We start from the raw sequence: 20,490 nt of genomic DNA on the forward strand, positions 1-20,490 counted from the left end.
TTCTTAATTAAGAATACCTAAATCTTAACATTAAATTAAAATTTAATGAATTTTCAAGGAAAAGAAACGAAACCCAACAGGAGAAAAAATTTTCACTACTTCATATTAATTAATAAGATCTGTAATTTTTTAAGGCAAACCAAAATGATGCAATAATGACTAATTAGTATATGTAAAAGAATTTTAATGTCATTCGCTTGTCAAAATTTTGTTTTCAAACAAATTAAGAAAGGGAAACTTTTGGAGATGGATAACAAACAAAGAACAATCTTAAAAGGCATTAACTGTTAAAGAAAAAGTGTAATTTAAGTATGACCTTGTTTTAAACTACTCAACGCAAGTAATAAAATAAGTTTCTAAAAAAGGATCAATTCATTTCTAGAATAAGTTTAAAAAAAGAAGAAGCACATAACTTGATTAGGGAATATTAAGAGAGGAATTTCCTAAGTAACAAATTTAAAGGCGAGAAATTAACAAAAAATGAAAAAAAGTCTAACAAAATAAAGAATGCTGGCTTTTCAAATATAAAAAAAAGTAATAAAATAAATTATAAAGTATTATATTTTTATATATATAAGATTAACAAAAGGACCTAATAAAAAAATAATTTTCTTTTCAAACATTAAAATAGGATAATAATAAATTATTCCTTGAAATATACATTTTCCTTAAACCTATTAAGATTAACTTTTTTTAAAACAACTTTTTATTTTAAATTTTTGTTTTTTTTCATAATTTTATTACAACAATATTGTTGTAAAATATTAACCATTTATGGTTCTAGAGGTAAATACTTAACATCCAAGTGCTATAATCATTTTGACGCTAACTAAAATAGAAGCAAAAAAGAAAAAGAAAAACAATTAAATAAAAGAGAATTCTTTTTAACAAATTTCAGTAAGTACATTTCAAAATTTAAAGACAAATAAGTTAACAAAGATAAGGGAAATGCGAATCAGTGCATTATTGATTCCAGTTTTTGGAATCTCAGTGGCATTGGCAACTTGTGTCACAAATAGCACAATCTGTGATACAGTTTGTAGTTATTCTGACTCAACTATTTCAAGTAATGGGTTGGTATCATCCACTATATTTGGTACATCTTATTCATGTACTGTAGCTACCACGTCAAGTGGCACATCAACAGAAGGAACAACAGTATCAGTTATATCGGCATGTTACTATTGTTTAAATCAATATACCAGTCTAAAATCAAGTCACACAACAACAGTTAATTGGCTGAGCCATTGTAATACGAATGATGCACTAGTAAGTCCGGCAGCAAATACCCAATGCATTTGTGATATTGGAAGTATTGATAGCAGCAATTGTCAGAGCATCTGTAATACCGCAAGTAGTTATCAACCAAATTTGTTAAATGTCGTGCTATGTGGATTAGTTGATACTGTGGTTAGAAGAAATGTTGTTGGGTGTTTACTTTGTGGAAATATTGCAAATTCAGTTACCAGTTGCAGTGGTTTTTTAGGGTGTTTAGTAGGGGGTTTAGTATCTCTCGTAGGTGGAATCTTAACTGCTGTCGGAACACTTCTAAATGCGGTTCTGAATATTGTGATAGGACTTTTGGCATCTTGCAATCTGCAAAGTGTTAACTTGTGCTCGATCGATACATGCGACATCAGTGACTTGAATACAGCGACATGTAACTCATACTGTACAGAAGCAACTACGTTAGTGAGTAGTGGGTCATTGAGTTCCGAGACATGCAGTGGATTGTCTGAAGGTGAAAAAATGGTACTGGGAGGATGTCTGATGTGTGGTTCAATCATTGGATATACGACGCCATTGGGCTTACAAAATTCACTGGTGGGAATCTCAAGCATTGGAGAAAGCTGTGTGGCAGAGTTGCAACAGGGGGTATGTTCCGGGTTGTATGCAAGAGATTTATCGGAATCAGAAATTAAGGCGGATTCTGAATCAGAAGTTGAGCTGGCATCGGAATCAAAAGCTGACTTAGCATCAGAGTCATCAGAAGAGGAAGCAGATAAGGCCTCTTCTTCTTCCGAAGGTGCTGCTGATGAAGCTTCATCTTCATCTGAGGATGCTCTTGACAAGGCCTCGTCTTCTTCCGAAGCTGCTGCTGATGAAGCTTCATCTTCATCTGAGGATGCTCTTGACAAGGCTTCTTCTTCGTCTGAAGCTGCTGCTGATGAAGCATCTTCTTCATCTGAGGATGCACTTGATAAGGCCTCTTCTTCTTCCGAAGCTGCTGCTGATGAAGCATCTTCTTCATCTGAAAATGCTCTTGACAAGGCCTCTTCTTCTTCTGAAGCTGCTGCTGATGAAGCTTCATCTTCATCTGAGGATGCTCTTGACAAGGCCTCTTCTTCATCTGAAGCTGCTGCTGATGAAGCATCTTCTTCATCTGAAGATGCTCTTGACAAGGCCTCTTCTTCGTCTGAAGCTGCTGCTGATGAAGCTTCATCTTCATCTGAGGATGCTCTCGACAAGGCCTCTTCTTCTTCCGAAGCTGCTGCTGATGAAGCTTCATCTTCATCTGAGGATGCTCTCGACAAGGCCTCTTCTTCTTCCGAAGCTGCTGCTGATGAAGCTTCATCTTCATCTGAGGATGCTCTTGACAAGGCCTCTTCTTCATCTGAGGCTGCTGCTGATGAAGCTTCATCTTCATCTGAGGATGCACTTGATAAGGCCTCTTCTTCATCTGAGGCTGCTGCTGATGAAGCTTCATCTTCATCTGAGGATGCACTTGATAAGGCCTCTTCTTCTTCCGAAGCTGCTGCCGATGAAGGATCCTCATCTTCTGAAAATGCACTTGATAAGGCCTCTTCTTCATCTGAGGCTGCTGCTGATGAAGCTTCATCTTCATCTGAGGATGCTCTTGACAAGGCTTCTTCTTCGTCTGAAGCTGCTGCTGATGAAGCATCTTCTTCATCTGAGGATGCTCTTGACAAGGCCTCTTCTTCGTCTGAAGCTGCTGCTGATGAAGCTTCATCTTCTTCTGAAAATGCTCTTGATAAGGCCTCTTCTTCGTCTGAAGCTGCTGCTGATGAAGGATCCTCATCTTCTGAAAATGCTCTTGACAAGGCCTCTTCTTCTTCTGAAGCTGCTGCTGATGAAGCTTCATCTTCATCTGAGGATGCTCTTGACAAGGCCTCTTCTTCATCTGAAGCTGCTGCTGATGAAGCATCTTCTTCATCTGAGGATGCTCTCGACAAGGCCTCTTCTTCTTCCGAAGCTGCTGCTGATGAAACTTCATCTTCATCTGAGGATGCTCTCGACAAGGCCTCTTCTTCTTCCGAAGCTGCTGCTGATGAAGCTTCATCTTCATCTGAGGATGCTCTCGACAAGGCCTCTTCTTCTTCCGAAGCTGCTGCTGATGAAGCTTCATCTTCATCTGAGGATGCTCTTGACAAGGCCTCTTCTTCATCTGAGGCTGCTGCTGATGAAGCTTCATCTTCATCTGAGGATGCACTTGATAAGGCCTCTTCTTCATCTGAGGCTGCTGCTGATGAAGCTTCATCTTCATCTGAGGATGCACTTGATAAGGCCTCTTCTTCTTCCGAAGCTGCTGCTGATGAAGCATCTTCTTCATCTGAGGATGCTCTTGACAAGGCCTCTTCTTCGTCTGAAGCTGCTGCTGATGAAGCTTCATCTTCTTCTGAAAATGCTCTTGATAACGCCTCTTCTTCGTCTGAAGCTGCTGCTGATGAAGGATCCTCATCTTCTGAAAATGCTCTTGACAAGGCCTCTTCTTCTTCTGAAGCAGCTGCTGATGAAGCATCTTCTTCATCTGAGGATGCTCTTGACAAGGCCTCTTCTTCTTCCGCAGCTGCTGCCGATGAAGGATCCTCATCTTCTGAAAATGCTCTTGACAAGGCCTCTTCTTCTTCTGAAGCAGCTGCTGATGAAGCATCTTCTTCATCTGAAAATGCTCTTGACAAGGCCTCTTCTTCGTCTGAAGCTGCTGCTGATGAAGGATCCTCATCTTCTGAAAATGCTCTTGACAAGGCCTCTTCTTCTTCTGAAGCTGCTGCCGATGAAGGATCCTCATCTTCTGAAAATGCACTTGATAAGGCCTCTTCTTCTTCCGAAGCTGCTGCTGATGAAGCTTCATCTTCATCTGAGGATGCTCTTGACAAGGCTTCTTCTTCGTCTGAAGCTGCTGCTGATGAAGCATCTTCTTCATCTGAGGATGCACTTGATAAGGCCTCTTCTTCTTCCGAAGCTGCTGCTGATGAAGCATCTTCTTCATCTGAAAATGCTCTTGACAAGGCCTCTTCTTCTTCTGAAGCTGCTGCTGATGAAGGATCCTCATCTTCTGAAAATGCTCTTGACAAGGTTTCTTCTTCGTCTGAAGCTGCTGCTGATGAAGCATCTTCTTCATCTGAGGATGCACTTGATAAGGCCTCTTCTTCTTCCGAAGCTGCTGCTGATGAAGCATCTTCTTCATCTGAAAATGCTCTTGACAAGGCCTCTTCTTCTTCTGAAGCTGCTGCTGATGAAGCTTCATCTTCATCTGAGGATGCTCTTGACAAGGCCTCTTCTTCTTCCGAAGCTGCTGCTGATGAAGCATCATCTTCTTCTGAAAATGCTCTTGATAAGGCCTCTTCTTCGTCTGAAGCTGCTGCTGATGAAGCTTCATCTTCATCTGAGGATGCACTTGATAAGGCCTCTTCTTCTTCCGAAGCTGCTGCTGATGAAGCTTCATCTTCATCTGAGGATGCTCTTGACAAGGCCTCTTCTTCTTCCGAAGCTGCTGCTGATGAAGCTTCATCTTCATCTGAGGATGCTCTTGACAAGGCTTCTTCTTCGTCTGAAGCTGCTGCTGATGAAGCATCTTCTTCATCTGAGGATGCACTTGATAAGGCCTCTTCTTCTTCCGAAGCTGCTGCTGATGAAGCATCTTCTTCATCTGAAAATGCTCTTGACAAGGCCTCTTCTTCTTCTGAAGCTGCTGCTGATGAAGCTTCATCTTCATCTGAGGATGCTCTTGACAAGGCCTCTTCTTCTTCCGAAGCTGCTGCTGATGAAGCTTCATCTTCATCTGAGGATGCTCTTGACAAGGCCTCTTCTTCATCTGAGGCTGCTGCTGATGAAGCTTCATCTTCATCTGAGGATGCACTTGATAAGGCCTCTTCTTCATCTGAGGCTGCTGCTGATGAAGCTTCATCTTCATCTGAGGATGCACTTGATAAGGCCTCTTCTTCTTCCGAAGCTGCTGCTGATGAAGCATCTTCTTCATCTGAGGATGCTCTCGACAAGGCCTCTTCTTCTTCCGAAGCTGCTGCTGATGAAGGATCCTCATCTTCTGAAAATGCTCTTGACAAGGCTTCTTCTTCGTCTGAAGCTGCTGCTGATGAAGCATCTTCTTCATCTGAGGATGCACTTGATAAGGCCTCTTCTTCTTCCGAAGCTGCTGCTGATGAAGCATCTTCTTCATCTGAAAATGCTCTTGACAAGGCCTCTTCTTCTTCTGAAGCTGCTGCTGATGAAGCTTCATCTTCATCTGAGGATGCTCTTGACAAGGCCTCTTCTTCTTCTGAAGCTGCTGCTGATGAAGGATCCTCATCTTCTGAAAATGCTCTTGACAAGGTTTCTTCTTCGTCTGAAGCTGCTGCTGATGAAGCATCTTCTTCATCTGAGGATGCACTTGATAAGGCCTCTTCTTCTTCCGAAGCTGCTGCTGATGAAGCATCTTCTTCATCTGAAAATGCTCTTGACAAGGCCTCTTCTTCTTCTGAAGCTGCTGCTGATGAAGCTTCATCTTCATCTGAGGATGCTCTTGACAAGGCCTCTTCTTCTTCCGAAGCTGCTGCTGATGAAGCATCATCTTCTTCTGAAAATGCTCTTGATAAGGCCTCTTCTTCTTCTGAAGCTGCTGCTGATGAAGCTTCATCTTCATCTGAGGATGCTCTTGACAAGGCCTCTTCTTCTTCCGAAGCTGCTGCTGATGAAGCATCATCTTCTTCTGAAAATGCTCTTGATAAGGCCTCTTCTTCGTCTGAAGCTGCTGCTGATGAAGCTTCATCTTCATCTGAGGATGCACTTGATAAGGCCTCTTCTTCTTCCGAAGCTGCTGCTGATGAAGCTTCATCTTCATCTGAGGATGCTCTTGATAAGGCCTCTTCTTCTTCCGAAGCTGCTGCTGATGAAGCTTCATCTTCATCTGAGGATGCTCTTGATAAGGCCTCTTCTTCTTCCGAAGCTGCTGCTGATGAAGCTTCATCTTCATCTGAGGATGCTCTTGACAAGGCCTCTTCTTCATCTGAAGCTGCTGCTGATGAAGCATCTTCTTCATCTGAAGATGCTCTTGACAAGGCCTCTTCTTCATCTGAGGCTGCTGCTGATGAAGCTTCATCTTCATCTGAGGATGCACTTGATAAGGCCTCTTCTTCTTCCGAAGCTGCTGCCGATGAAGGATCCTCATCTTCTGAAAATGCACTTGATAAGGCCTCTTCTTCATCTGAGGCTGCTGCTGATGAAGCTTCATCTTCATCTGAGGATGCTCTTGACAAGGCCTCTTCTTCTTCCGAAGCTGCTGCTGATGAAGCATCATCTTCTTCTGAAAATGCTCTTGATAAGGCCTCTTCTTCGTCTGAAGCTGCTGCTGATGAAGCTTCATCTTCATCTGAGGATGCACTTGATAAGGCCTCTTCTTCTTCCGAAGCTGCTGCTGATGAAGCTTCATCTTCATCTGAGGATGCTCTTGATAAGGCCTCTTCTTCATCTGAGGCTGCTGCTGATGAAGCTTCATCTTCATCTGAGGATGCACTTGACAAGGCCTCTTCTTCTTCTGAAGCTGCTGCTGATGAAGCTTCATCTTCATCTGAGGATGCTCTTGATAAGGCCTCTTCTTCTTCTGAAGCTGCTGCTGATGAAGCTTCATCTTCATCTGAGGATGCTCTCGACAAGGCCTCTTCTTCTTCCGAAGCTGCTGCTGATGAAGCTTCATCTTCTTCTGAAAATGCTCTTGATAAGGCCTCTTCTTCGTCTGAAGCTGCTGCTGATGAAGCTTCATCTTCATCTGAGGATGCACTTGATAAGGCCTCTTCTTCTTCCGAAGCTGCTGCCGATGAAGGATCCTCATCTTCTGAAAATGCACTTGATAAGGCCTCTTCTTCATCTGAGGCTGCTGCTGATGAAGCTTCATCTTCATCTGAGGATGCACTTGACAAGGCCTCTTCTTCTTCTGAAGCTGCTGCTGATGAAGCTTCATCTTCATCTGAGGATGCTCTTGATAAGGCCTCTTCTTCTTCTGAAGCTGCTGCTGATGAAGCTTCATCTTCATCTGAGGATGCTCTCGACAAGGCCTCTTCTTCTTCCGAAGCTGCTGCTGATGAAGCTTCATCTTCTTCTGAAAATGCTCTTGATAAGGCCTCTTCTTCATCTGAGGCTGCTGCTGATGAAGCTTCATCTTCATCTGAGGATGCACTTGATAAGGCCTCTTCTTCATCTGAGGCTGCTGCTGATGAAGCTTCATCTTCATCTGAGGATGCACTTGATAAGGCCTCTTCTTCTTCCGAAGCTGCTGCCGATGAAGGATCCTCATCTTCTGAAAATGCACTTGATAAGGCCTCTTCTTCATCTGAGGCTGCTGCTGATGAAGCTTCATCTTCATCTGAGGATGCTCTTGACAAGGCCTCTTCTTCTTCCGAAGCTGCTGCTGATGAAGCTTCATCTTCATCTGAGGATGCTCTTGATAAGGCCTCTTCTTCATCTGAGGCTGCTGCTGATGAAGCTTCATCTTCATCTGAGGATGCTCTTGATAAGGCCTCTTCTTCATCTGAGGCTGCTGCTGATGAAGCTTCATCTTCATCTGAGGATGCACTTGACAAGGCCTCTTCTTCTTCTGAAGCTGCTGCTGATGAAGCTTCATCTTCATCTGAGGATGCTCTTGATAAGGCCTCTTCTTCTTCTGAAGCTGCTGCTGATGAAGCTTCATCTTCATCTGAGGATGCTCTCGACAAGGCCTCTTCTTCTTCCGAAGCTGCTGCTGATGAAGCTTCATCTTCATCTGAGGATGCACTTGATAAGGCCTCTTCTTCATCTGAGGCTGCTGTTGATGAAGCTTCATCTTCATCTGAGGATGCACTTGATAAGGCCTCTTCTTCTTCCGAAGCTGCTGCCGATGAAGGATCCTCATCTTCTGAAAATGCTCTTGACAAGGCTTCTTCTTCGTCTGAAGCTGCTGCTGATGAAGCATCTTCTTCATCTGAGGATGCACTTGATAAGGCCTCTTCTTCTTCCGAAGCTGCTGCTGATGAAGCATCTTCTTCATCTGAAAATGCTCTTGACAAGGCCTCTTCTTCTTCCGAAGCTGCTGCTGATGAAGCATCATCTTCTTCTGAAAATGCTCTTGATAAGGCCTCTTCTTCGTCTGAAGCTGCTGCTGATGAAGCTTCATCTTCATCTGAGGATGCACTTGATAAGGCCTCTTCTTCTTCCGAAGCTGCTGCTGATGAAGCTTCATCTTCATCTGAGGATGCTCTTGACAAGGCCTCTTCTTCATCTGAGGCTGCTGCTGATGAAGCTTCATCTTCATCTGAGGATGCTCTTGACAAGGCTTCTTCTTCGTCTGAAGCTGCTGCTGATGAAGCATCTTCTTCATCTGAGAATGCACTTGATAAGGCCTCTTCTTCTTCCGAAGCTGCTGCTGATGAAGCATCTTCTTCATCTGAGGATGCTCTCGACAAGGCCTCTTCTTCTTCCGAAGCTGCTGCTGATGAAGCTTCATCTTCATCTGAGGATGCTCTTGATAAAGCCTCTTCTTCATCTGAGGCTGCTGCTGATGAAGCTTCATCTTCATCTGAGGATGCACTTGATAAGGCCTCTTCTTCATCTGAAGCTGCTGCTGATGAAGGATCCTCATCTTCTGAAAATGCACTTGATAAGGCCTCTTCTTCATCTGAGGCTGCTGCTGATGAAGCTTCATCTTCATCTGAGGATGCACTTGACAAGGCCTCTTCTTCTTCTGAAGCTGCTGCTGATGAAGCATCTTCTTCATCTGAAAATGCTCTTGATAAGGCCTCTTCTTCATCTGAGGCTGCTGCTGATGAAGCTTCATCTTCATCTGAGGATGCTCTTGACAAGGCCTCTTCTTCTTCCGAAGCTGCTGCCGATGAAGGATCCTCATCTTCTGAAAATGCTCTTGACAAGGCCTCTTCTTCTTCTGAAGCAGCTGCTGATGAAGCATCTTCTTCATCTGAGGATGCTCTTGACAAGGCCTCTTCTTCTTCCGAAGCTGCTGCTGATGAAGCTTCATCTTCATCTGAAAATGCTCTTGATAAGGCCTCTTCTTCGTCTGAAGCTGCTGCTGATGAAGGATCCTCATCTTCTGAAAATGCTCTTGACAAGGCCTCTTCTTCTTCTGAAGCAGCTGCTGATGAAGCATCTTCTTCATCTGAGGATGCTCTTGACAAGGCCTCTTCTTCTTCCGCAGCTGCTGCCGATGAAGGATCCTCATCTTCTGAAAATGCTCTTGACAAGGCCTCTTCTTCTTCTGAAGCAGCTGCTGATGAAGCATCTTCTTCATCTGAGGATGCTCTTGACAAGGCCTCTTCTTCGTCTGAAGCTGCTGCTGATGAAGCATCTTCTTCATCTGAGGATGCACTTGATAAGGCCTCTTCTTCTTCCGAAGCTGCTGCTGATGAAGCTTCATCTTCATCTGAGGATGCTCTTGACAAGGCCTCTTCTTCATCTGAAGCTGCTGCTGATGAAGCATCTTCTTCATCTGTAGATGCTCTTGATAAGGCCTCTTCTTCTTCCGAAGCTGCTGCTGATGAAGGATCCTCATCTTCTGAAAATGCTCTTGACAAGGCCTCTTCTTCTTCTGAAGCAGCTGCTGATGAAGCATCTTCTTCATCTGAGGATGCTCTTGACAAGGCCTCTTCTTCTTCCGCAGCTGCTGCCGATGAAGGATCCTCATCTTCTGAAAATGCACTTGATAAGGCCTCTTCTTCTTCCGAAGCTGCTGCTGATGAAGCATCTTCTTCATCTGAGGATGCACTTGATAAGGCCTCTTCTTCTTCCGAAGCTGCTGCTGATGAAGCATCTTCTTCATCTGAGGATGCTCTCGACAAGGCCTCTTCTTCTTCCGAAGCTGCTGCTGATGAAGCATCTTCTTCATCTGAGGATGCTCTCGACAAGGCCTCTTCTTCTTCCGAAGCTGCTGCTGATGAAGCTTCATCTTCATCTGAGGATGCTCTTGATAACGCCTCTTCTTCGTCTGAAGCTGCTGCTGATGAAGCATCTTCTTCATCTGAGGATGCTCTCGACAAGGCCTTTTCTTCTTCCGAAGCTGCTGCTGATGAAGCTTCATCTTCATCTGAGGATGCTCTTGACAAGGCCTCTTCTTCATCTGAAGCTGCTGCTGATGAAGCATCTTCTTCATCTGAAGATGCTCTTGATAAGGCCTCTTCTTCTTCCGAAGCTGCTGCTGATGAAGCTTCATCTTCATCTGAAAATGCTCTTGATAAGGCCTCTTCTTCTTCCGAAGCTGCTGCTGATGAAGCATCTTCTTCATCTGAAAATGCTCTTGACAAGGCCTCTTCTTCTTCCGAAGCTGCTGCTGATGAAGCTTCATCTTCATCTGAGGATGCTCTTGACAAGGCCTCTTCTTCATCTGAAGCTGCTGCTGATGAAGCATCTTCTTCATCTGAAGATGCTCTTGACAAGGCCTCTTCTTCGTCTGAAGCTGCTGCTGATGAAGCTTCATCTTCATCTGAGGATGCTCTTGATAAGGCCTCTTCTTCTTCCGAAGCTGCTGCTGATGAAGCTCCATCTTCATCTGAGGATGCTCTTGACAAGGCCTCTTCTTCTTCCGAAGCTGCTGCTGATGAAGCTTCATCTTCATCTGAGGATGCTCTTGACAAGGCCTCTTCTTCTTCTGAAGCTGCTGCTGATGAAGCTTCATCTTCATCTGAGGATGCTCTTGATAAGGCCTCTTCTTCTTCCGAAGCTGCTGCTGATGAAGCTTCATCTTCATCTGAGGATGCTCTTGATAAGGCCTCTTCTTCTTCTGAAGCAGCTGCTGATGAAGCATCTTCTTCATCTGAAAATGCTCTTGACAAGGCCTCTTCTTCGTCTGAAGCTGCTGCCGATGAAGGATCCTCATCTTCTGAAAATGCACTTGATAAGGCCTCTTCTTCTTCCGAAGCTGCTGCTGATGAAGCTTCATCTTCATCTGAGGATGCTCTTGACAAGGCTTCTTCTTCGTCTGAAGCTGCTGCTGATGAAGCATCTTCTTCATCTGAGGATGCACTTGATAAGGCCTCTTCTTCTTCCGAAGCTGCTGCTGATGAAGCATCTTCTTCATCTGAAAATGCTCTTGACAAGGCCTCTTCTTCTTCTGAAGCTGCTGCTGATGAAGGATCCTCATCTTCTGAAAATGCTCTTGACAAGGCCTCTTCTTCATCTGAAGCTGCTGCTGATGAAGCATCTTCTTCATCTGAAGATGCTCTTGACAAGGCCTCTTCTTCGTCTGAGGCTGCTGCTGATGAAGCTTCATCTTCATCTGAGGATGCACTTGATAAGGCCTCTTCTTCTTCCGAAGCTGCTGCCGATGAAGGATCCTCATCTTCTGAAAATGCTCTTGACAAGGCTTCTTCTTCGTCTGAAGCTGCTGCTGATGAAGCTTCATCTTCATCTGAGGATGCTCTTGACAAGGCCTCTTCTTCTTCCGAAGCTGCTGCTGATGAAGCTTCATCTTCATCTGAGGATGCTCTTGATAAGGCCTCTTCTTCATCTGAGGCTGCTGCTGATGAAGCTTCATCTTCATCTGAGGATGCTCTTGACAAGGCCTCTTCTTCATCTGAGGCTGCTGCTGATGAAGCTTCATCTTCATCTGAGGATGCACTTGACAAGGCCTCTTCTTCTTCTGAAGCTGCTGCTGATGAAGCTTCATCTTCATCTGAGGATGCTCTTGATAAGGCCTCTTCTTCTTCCGAAGCTGCTGCTGATGAAGCTTCATCTTCATCTGAGGATGCTCTCGACAAGGCCTCTTCTTCTTCCGAAGCTGCTGCTGATGAAGCTTCATCTTCATCTGAGGATGCTCTTGACAAGGCCTCTTCTTCATCTGAGGCTGCTGCTGATGAAGCTTCATCTTCATCTGAGGATGCACTTGATAAGGCCTCTTCTTCTTCCGAAGCTGCTGCCGATGAAGGATCCTCATCTTCTGAAAATGCTCTTGACAAGGCTTCTTCTTCGTCTGAAGCTGCTGCTGATGAAGCATCTTCTTCAACTGAGGATGCACTTGATAAGGCCTCTTCTTCTTCCGAAGCTGCTGCTGATGAAGCATCTTCTTCATCTGAAAATGCTCTTGACAAGGCCTCTTCTTCTTCTGAAGCTGCTGCTGATGAAGCTTCATCTTCATCTGAGGATGCTCTTGACAAGGCCTCTTCTTCTTCCGAAGCTGCTGCTGATGAAGCATCATCTTCTTCTGAAAATGCTTTTGATAAGGCCTCTTCTTTGTCTGAAGCTGCTGCTGATGAAGCTTCATCTTCATCTGAGGATGATCTTGATAAGGCCTCTTCTTCTTCCGAAGCTGCTGCTGATGAAGCTTCATCTTCATCTGAGGATGCTCTTGACAAGGCCTCTTCTTCATCTGAGGCTGCTGCTGATGAAGCTTCATCTTCATCTGAGGATGCTCTTGACAAGGCTTCTTCTTCGTCTGAAGCTGCTGCTGATGAAGCATCTTCTTCATCTGAGAATGCACTTGATAAGGCCTCTTCTTCTTCCGAAGCTGCTGCTGATGAAGCATCTTCTTCATCTGAGGATGCTCTCGACAAGGCCTCTTCTTCTTCCGAAGCTGCTGCTGATGAAGCTTCATCTTCATCTGAGGATGCTCTTGATAAGGCCTCTTCTTCATCTGAGGCTGCTGCTGATGAAGCTTCATCTTCATCTGAGGATGCACTTGATAAGGCCTCTTCTTCATCTGAAGCAGCTGCTGATGAAGCATCTTCTTCATCTGAGGATGCTCTTGACAAGGCCTCTTCTTCGTCTGAAGCTGCTGCTGATGAAGCATCTTCTTCATCTGAGGATGCACTTGATAAGGCCTCTTCTTCTTCCGAAGCTGCTGCTGATGAAGCTTCATCTTCATCTGAAAATGCTCTTGACAAGGCCTCTTCTTCTTCCGAAGCTGCTGCTGATGAAGCTTCATCTTCATCTGAGGATGCACTTGATAAGGCCTCTTCTTCTTCCGAAGCTGCTGCCGATGAAGGATCCTCATCTTCTGAAAATGCTCTTGACAAGGCCTCTTCTTCATCTGAGGCTGCTGCTGATGAAGCTTCATCTTCATCTGAGGATGCACTTGATAAGGCCTCTTCTTCTTCCGAAGCTGCTGCTGATGAAGCATCTTCTTCATCTGAGGATGCTCTCGACAAGGCCTCTTCTTCTTCCGAAGCTGCTGCTGATGAAGCTTCATCTTCATCTGAGGATGCACTTGATAAGGCCTCTTCTTCTTCCGAAGCTGCTGCCGATGAAGGATCCTCATCTTCTGAAAATGCTCTTGACAAGGCCTCTTCTTCTTCTGAAGCAGCTGCTGATGAAGCATCTTCTTCATCTGAGGATGCTCTTGACAAGGCCTCTTCTTCTTCCGAAGCTGCTGCTGATGAAGCATCATCTTCTTCTGAAAATGCTTTTGATAAGGCCTCTTCTTCTTCTGAAGCTGCTGCTGATGAAGCTTCATCTTCATCTGAGGATGCACTTGATAAGGCCTCTTCTTCTTCCGAAGCTGCTGCTGATGAAGCTTCATCTTCATCTGAGGATGCTCTTGACAAGGCCTCTTCTTCTTCCGAAGCTGCTGCTGATGAAGCTTCATCTTCATCTGAGGATGCTCTTGACAAGGCTTCTTCTTCGTCTGAAGCTGCTGCTGATGAAGCATCTTCTTCATCTGAGGATGCACTTGATAAGGCCTCTTCTTCTTCCGAAGCTGCTGCTGATGAAGCTTCATCTTCATCTGAAAATGCTCTTGATAAGGCCTCTTCTTCATCTGAGGCTGCTGCTGATGAAGCTTCATCTTCATCTGAGGATGCACTTGATAAGGCCTCTTCTTCTTCTGAAGCAGCTGCTGATGAAGCATCTTCTTCATCTGAGGATGCTCTTGACAAGGCCTCTTCTTCTTCCGCAGCTGCTGCCGATGAAGGATCCTCATCTTCTGAAAATGCTCTTGACAAGGCCTCTTCTTCTTCTGAAGCAGCTGCTGATGAAGCATCTTCTTCATCTGAGGATGCTCTTGACAAGGCCTCTTCTTCTTCCGAAGCTGCTGCCGATGAAGGATCCTCATCTTCTGAAAATGCTCTTGACAAGGCCTCTTCTTCATCTGAAGCTGCTGCTGATGAAGCATCTTCTTCATCTGAAGATGCTCTTGACAAGGCCTCTTCTTCGTCTGAGGCTGCTGCTGATGAAGCTTCATCTTCATCTGAGGATGCACTTGATAAGGCCTCTTCTTCTTCCGAAGCTGCTGCCGATGAAGGATCCTCATCTTCTGAAAATGCTCTTGACAAGGCTTCTTCTTCTTCCGAAGCTGCTGCTGATGAAGCTTCATCTTCATCTGAGGATGCACTTGATAAGGCCTCTTCTTCTTCCGAAGCTGCTGCTGATGAAGCATCTTCTTCATCTGAAAATGCTCTTGACAAGGCCTCTTCTTCTTCTGAAGCTGCTGCTGATGAAGCTTCATCTTCATCTGAGGATGCTCTTGACAAGGCCTCTTCTTCTTCCGAAGCTGCTGCTGATGAAGCATCATCTTCTTCTGAAAATGCTTTTGATAAGGCCTCTTCTTTGTCTGAAGCTGCTGCTGATGAAGCTTCATCTTCATCTGAGGATGATCTTGATAAGGCCTCTTCTTCTTCCGAAGCTGCTGCTGATGAAGCATCTTCTTCATCTGAGGATGCTCTCGACAAGGCCTCTTCTTCTTCCGAAGCTGCTGCTGATGAAGCTTCATCTTCATCTGAGGATGCTCTTGACAAGGCCTCTTCTTCTTCTGAAGCTGCTGCTGATGAAGCTTCATCTTCATCTGAGGATGCTCTTGATAAGGCCTCTTCTTCTTCCGAAGCTGCTGCTGATGAAGCTTCATCTTCATCTGAGGATGCTCTCGACAAGGCCTCTTCTTCTTCCGAAGCTGCTGCTGATGAAGCTTCATCTTCATCTGAGGATGCTCTTGATAAGGCCTCTTCTTCATCTGAGGCTGCTGCTGATGAAGCTTCATCTTCATCTGAGGATGCACTTGATAAGGCCTCTTCTTCTTCCGAAGCTGCTGCTGATGAAGCATCTTCTTCATCTGAGGATGCTCTCGACAAGGCCTCTTCTTCTTCCGAAGCTGCTGCTGATGAAGCTTCATCTTCATCTGAGGATGCACTTGATAAGGCCTCTTCTTCTTCCGAAGCTGCTGCCGATGAAGGATCCTCATCTTCTGAAAATGCTCTTGACAAGGCCTCTTCTTCTTCTGAAGCAGCTGCTGATGAAGCATCTTCTTCATCTGAGGATGCTCTTGACAAGGCCTCTTCTTCTTCCGCAGCTGCTGCCGATGAAGGATCCTCATCTTCTGAAAATGCTCTTGACAAGGCCTCTTCTTCTTCTGAAGCAGCTGCTGATGAAGCATCTTCTTCATCTGAGGATGCTCTTGACAAGGCCTCTTCTTCTTCCGAAGCTGCTGCCGATGAAGGATCCTCATCTTCTGAAAATGCTCTTGACAAGGCTTCTTCTTCTTCTGAAGCTGCTGCTGATGAAGCATCTTCTTCATCTGAGGATGCTCTTGATAAGGCCTCTTCTTCTTCCGAAGCTGCTGTTGATGAAGCATCTTCTTCATCTGAGTCCTCTGAATCTGTTTTTGTGTCTGAATCTTCTGAATCAGCTTCTGTTTCTGAGTCCTCCCAGTCTGCCTCCGAGTCTTCTCTATCCGCATCTGTTTCTGAGTCCTCTCAATCTGCTTCTGAATCTTCTGAATCTTTTGAATCTGCTTCACAATCTTCTGAATCTTCTTTTGTTTCTGAGTCTTCCGAATCTGCTTCTGTTTCTGAGTCTTCCGCATCCGGTTCTGTTTCTGAGTCCTCTCAATCTGCATCTGAGTCTTCTGAATCTGCTTCTGTTTCTGAATCTTCTTTTGTTTCTCAGACTTCCGAATCTGCTTCTGTTTCTGAGTCCTCCCAGTCTGCCTCCGAGTCTTCTCTATCCGCATCTGTTTCTGAGTCCTCTCAATCTGCATTTGAGTCTTCTGAATCTGCTTCTGAATCTTCTGAATCTTTTGAATCTGCTTCACAATCTTCTGAATCTTCTTTTGTTTCTGAGTCTTCCGAATCTGCTTCTGTTTCTGAGTCTTCCGCATCCGGTTCTGTTTCTGAGTCCTCTCAATCTGCATCTGAGTCTTCTGAATCTGCTTCTGTTTCTGAATCTTCTTTTGTTTCTCAGACTTCCGAATCTGCTTCTGTTTCTGAGTCCTCCCAGTCTGCCTCCGAGTCTTCTCTATCCGCATCTGTTTCTGAGTCCTCTCAATCTGCATTTGAGTCTTCTGAATCTGCTTCTGAATCTTCTGAATCTTTTGAATCTGCTTCACAATCTTCTGAATCTTCTTTTGTTTCTGAGTCTTCCGAATCTGCTTCTGTTTCTGAGTCTTCCGCATCCGGTTCTGTTTCTGAGTCCTCTCAATCTGCATCTGAGTCTTCTGAATCTGCTTCTGTTTCTGAATCTTCTTTTGTTTCTCAGACTTCCGAATCTGCTTCTGTTTCTGAGTCCTCCCAGTCTGCCTCCGAGTCTTCTCTATCCGCATCTGTTTCTGAGTCCTCTCAATCTGCATTTGAGTCTTCTGAATCTGCTTCTGAATCTTCTGAATCTTTTGAATCTGCTTCACAATCTTCTGAATCTTCTTTTGTTTCTGAGTCTTCCGAATCTGCTTCTGTTTCTGAGTCTTCCGCATCCGGTTCTGTTTCTGAGTCCTCTCAATCTGCATCTGAGTCTTCTGAATCTGCTTCTGTTTCTGAATCTTCTTTTGTTTCTCAGACTTCCGAATCTGCTTCTGTGTCTGAATCTTCCGAATCTCCTTCTGTTTCTGAGTCTTCCCAGTCCGAGTCTTCTGAATTCGCTTCTGTTTCTGAGTCCTCCCATTTTTCCTTCGAATCTTCTGAATCCTCCCCCGTTCCTGAGGTTTCTCAATCTTCTTCTGTTTCTGTTTCTGTTTCTGCGTCTTTTGAATCTGCTTCTGTTTCTGAATCTTCGTCCATTTTGGAGTCTTCTCTTTCTCAATCTATCACTGAAGTTTCCACTTCAACGGAAACATTTTCCGTACCTATTTCTTCAGCGGCCTCGGTCTACTGTATCCTTCCCATGAAACGTGATGCCTCTTATGAATCCTGTCTTACAGCTTGTGGTGTTGTTTCTAGTACTGTTGATGCTAATGGTGATTCTTGTGCTGTTTTGTCTTCGATTGTTGAAGCTTACTCAGTTTGTTATCAATGTTTGTCAATCTATGATTCCGGTCTTGATCTCAATCAATCAGTCATTTCTGCGTTTGACTCTTGTGACCTTGAGATTATTGTCTGGTGTCCAGTGGAAACCAGCGAGTCTGAATCTTTTAGTTTACCTATTGAAACTGGTGAATCTAGTATTTCTCACTTTTCGGAATCTGTTTCCGTTGTTTCATCTGAATCATCCGTCAATTCTGAATCTGGTACTGGAGTTGAATCTAAATCGGAAGGTTTTACATCTTGGTCGGAGTCCAGTGTTGATACATTTTTGGAGTCATCATATATTTCATCCTTCTCTTCTTACGTTCCATCTACCAGACCTTCTTGGAACTCAACTTTTACTACTTCTGTTTCCCAATCTTCCACTATAAATCCGGATACCTCCACCATTAACACACAGACTTCGCTAGTTAATTCTGAAACTTCTACAACTAGCATTGGAACTTCTTCAGTTAACTCTGAGACCTCTGTTTCTGCAACACTTACTTCTTCAGTTAGTCCTGAAACATCTGTTCCTGTATCACTGACTTCTTCTGCCAACCCCGCGACCTCTGCTTCGGCATCACAGACTTCTTCCCTTAATCGTGAAACTTCAGTTTCTGCATCACAGACGTCTTCCCTTAATCGGGAAACCTCTGTTCCAGCAACACAGACTTCTTCTGTTATTAATTCTGAAACGTCCTCAGCACCTAGCGAAGTTATTACCTCTGCTGCAAGTTCTGTTATCGTTACTACGACCACTTCATTTACCACTTACACTACGGTTATTGGAGACAACACTCTTACGGTCACAGTCCCATATACGACTACTTCTGTTCTTTCTACCGAAACTGAGTTTTCCACTTACACTACTGTGATTAATGGTGAAACTACTACGGTCACTAAGTCTTGTGATAATGGGTCTTGCAAGGCCACCACTTCTGGTTCAAACGTTTTCTCTTCTTCTGGTTCGGAGTTTTCCGCTGGTACCTCTGCTCCAGTTAGTTACATTACTTACACAACAGTTAGTGGTGATGTTACTTACACTGTTACTGAGCCTTGTGTATCAACTACCTCTTCTCTCGTTTCTCCCCCCTCTTCACCTGTTCCAGTTAGTTACACAACCTACGCTACAGTTAGCAATGGTCTTACTATTACCGTCACAACACCTTGTGATACTACTTCATCAAGCACATTTTCTGCCTCTGCTTCCTCAATTCAGACAAGCTACTCCACTTACACTACAGTTAGTGAGGGCATTACTTACACAATCACAAAGCCTTCTGAAAGCACCTCTTATGATGTTTCTTTCCCCAGTTCCTCCGTTGCTACCTGGGCTTCTTCCAGCTTTCCTCTTCCTGAATCGTCTCCAAACCTCAACACTCAACCTATCTCTGTCAATAGTGAAGGCAACTCGTTGGGCACCACTGCGACAGATTCTCCCGGTGAAGTTGGTACTGCTGTTTTGTCCTCCAAGCTGGGTACGACCTTTTCGGTAACTAGTTTGGGAATTTCTCTGAGAAGTGAATCCGGCAATGCTACACCTTCATCGTCAAGTTCAACCTTTGAATCAGCTTATGAGGTTGCCACTTCTTCTCCTAGACCATCTGCCTCATCTCATACTGAAAGTTCTTCTGAAACTGTTGTTTCACTCATTCCATCTTCTGTTTCTATTGTAGTTTCTTCTAAGTTTGAGTCGACCTCTAATGCAGAAGGAAAACCTACTTTTACTTCTACCAATACTGAATCACAAAGTTATGTTGTTCCCTCAGGTTCAAGTTCTGGTAGTGAATCGGAAATCTCGTCATTTACTGTTAAACCTTCTTTGTCTTATACTACTACCTCATTTGTTACTGAGGGTGTCACGTATTCATATGTGGAAAGTAGTCAACCTACTGGACCTGCCCAAGCTTCTGTGGAATCTGTTTCAACGAATGTGCCATCCAAATCAGAAAGCAGTTCTAATAGAGTTTCTACCGGCACTCTTGGTGTTCCTTCACAATACACGGGTGAAGCTCCAACACACTCTGGTGAAATTCAACAAGTCAACTCTGCCTATACAATTACGCCTAAATTTGGTGTCATTGTTCTAATTATTTTGTTTTTTATTTGGTGATTATCTTATTTTTGATATCATTTGATTCTTTTAAATTTTGAAAAATATTTTAAATGGGGGTTTTATCGTTTTCTTGTTTTTTTTTTTTTTTTTTTTTTATTTTATTTTATTTTATTTTATTTTATTTTATTTTATTTTGACGTCTTTTGGCATTCATGGTTATTTTCATTTATTTATGTCCTACTTTTGGTTATCCTTATTTTAGTTATTTTTATTCTGGTTATTTTAATTTTAGTTATTTTCATTCTGTTTATCTTTCTGGTTTATTTATTTTCTGTTTATATTTATGTTTATGTTTATTCTTTTTAATTTTATAATGTCGTGTTTCTAGTGTTTCTTGTGTAATATATAGTTATAATTAGAATTTATAAAATTTTGGTTTTTTGTCCAAATATATTTAATTAGATTCCATTTATAATAATTTACAAAAATATGGATAAAAATCTATTTCCTTCCGGTAAAACTTTTATCATTAGATACAAATCCCTAGATCTAGATCTCTAGAAGTAAAAATAATAATTATGATAGACTTTGTTTCCCCCTGTAGGCCATCCAGATGACACTTTAAGTGTCCACACTAAGTGTCAACAGTACTGTTGAAAATATATAAATGGCTGGCAAAAAAGTAATTTTTGCCTTCTTCTGGTGGGAATTTAGTGATTAGTAAGAGTTATGTCACTGATTACCAATGAAACCCAAGAAGAGAAATTTTTCATGATCAAATTGGGACGAGGAAGAAATAAATATCAATTTTTCGTGGCAGATTTTAGTTTACATGATATTACTTTTGGTTTATTTAATGTGGAAAATAAAATAGTTTGTGACAATGGTGTTGTTGATGTGCCAAAAAATAAAACTTTTATTGATATCTTAGATTTTTTTTTTTTTTTTTTTTTTTTTTTTTTTGAAATTACATAATCTATTTAATTTCTGCCTTGTTTCTACTGTACTACAAAATATATT

The 20,490-nt window shown here is 43.4% G+C and overlaps 1 protein-coding gene across 1 annotated transcript; it reads left to right on the forward strand.

Moving 5' to 3' along the window:
* Window positions 1-1,749: 1,749 nt before the first annotated feature.
* Window positions 1,750-19,527, forward strand: SAPINGB_P005746 (uncharacterized protein; the record flags this gene model as incomplete). Its single annotated transcript, XM_032000460.1, has 2 exons — window positions 1,750-5,571; window positions 5,638-19,527. 2 exons carry the CDS (start codon window positions 1,750-1,752, stop codon window positions 19,525-19,527), a joined length of 17,712 nt encoding a protein of 5,903 aa, XP_031856351.1.
* Window positions 19,528-20,490: the final 963 nt, after the last annotated feature.

Source organism: Magnusiomyces paraingens (genome assembly GCF_902498895.1).
Source record: "Magnusiomyces paraingens strain CBS 517.90 genome assembly, contig: contig5, whole genome shotgun sequence".
Classification (NCBI taxonomy): Eukaryota; Fungi; Ascomycota; class Dipodascomycetes; order Dipodascales; family Dipodascaceae; genus Magnusiomyces; species Magnusiomyces paraingens.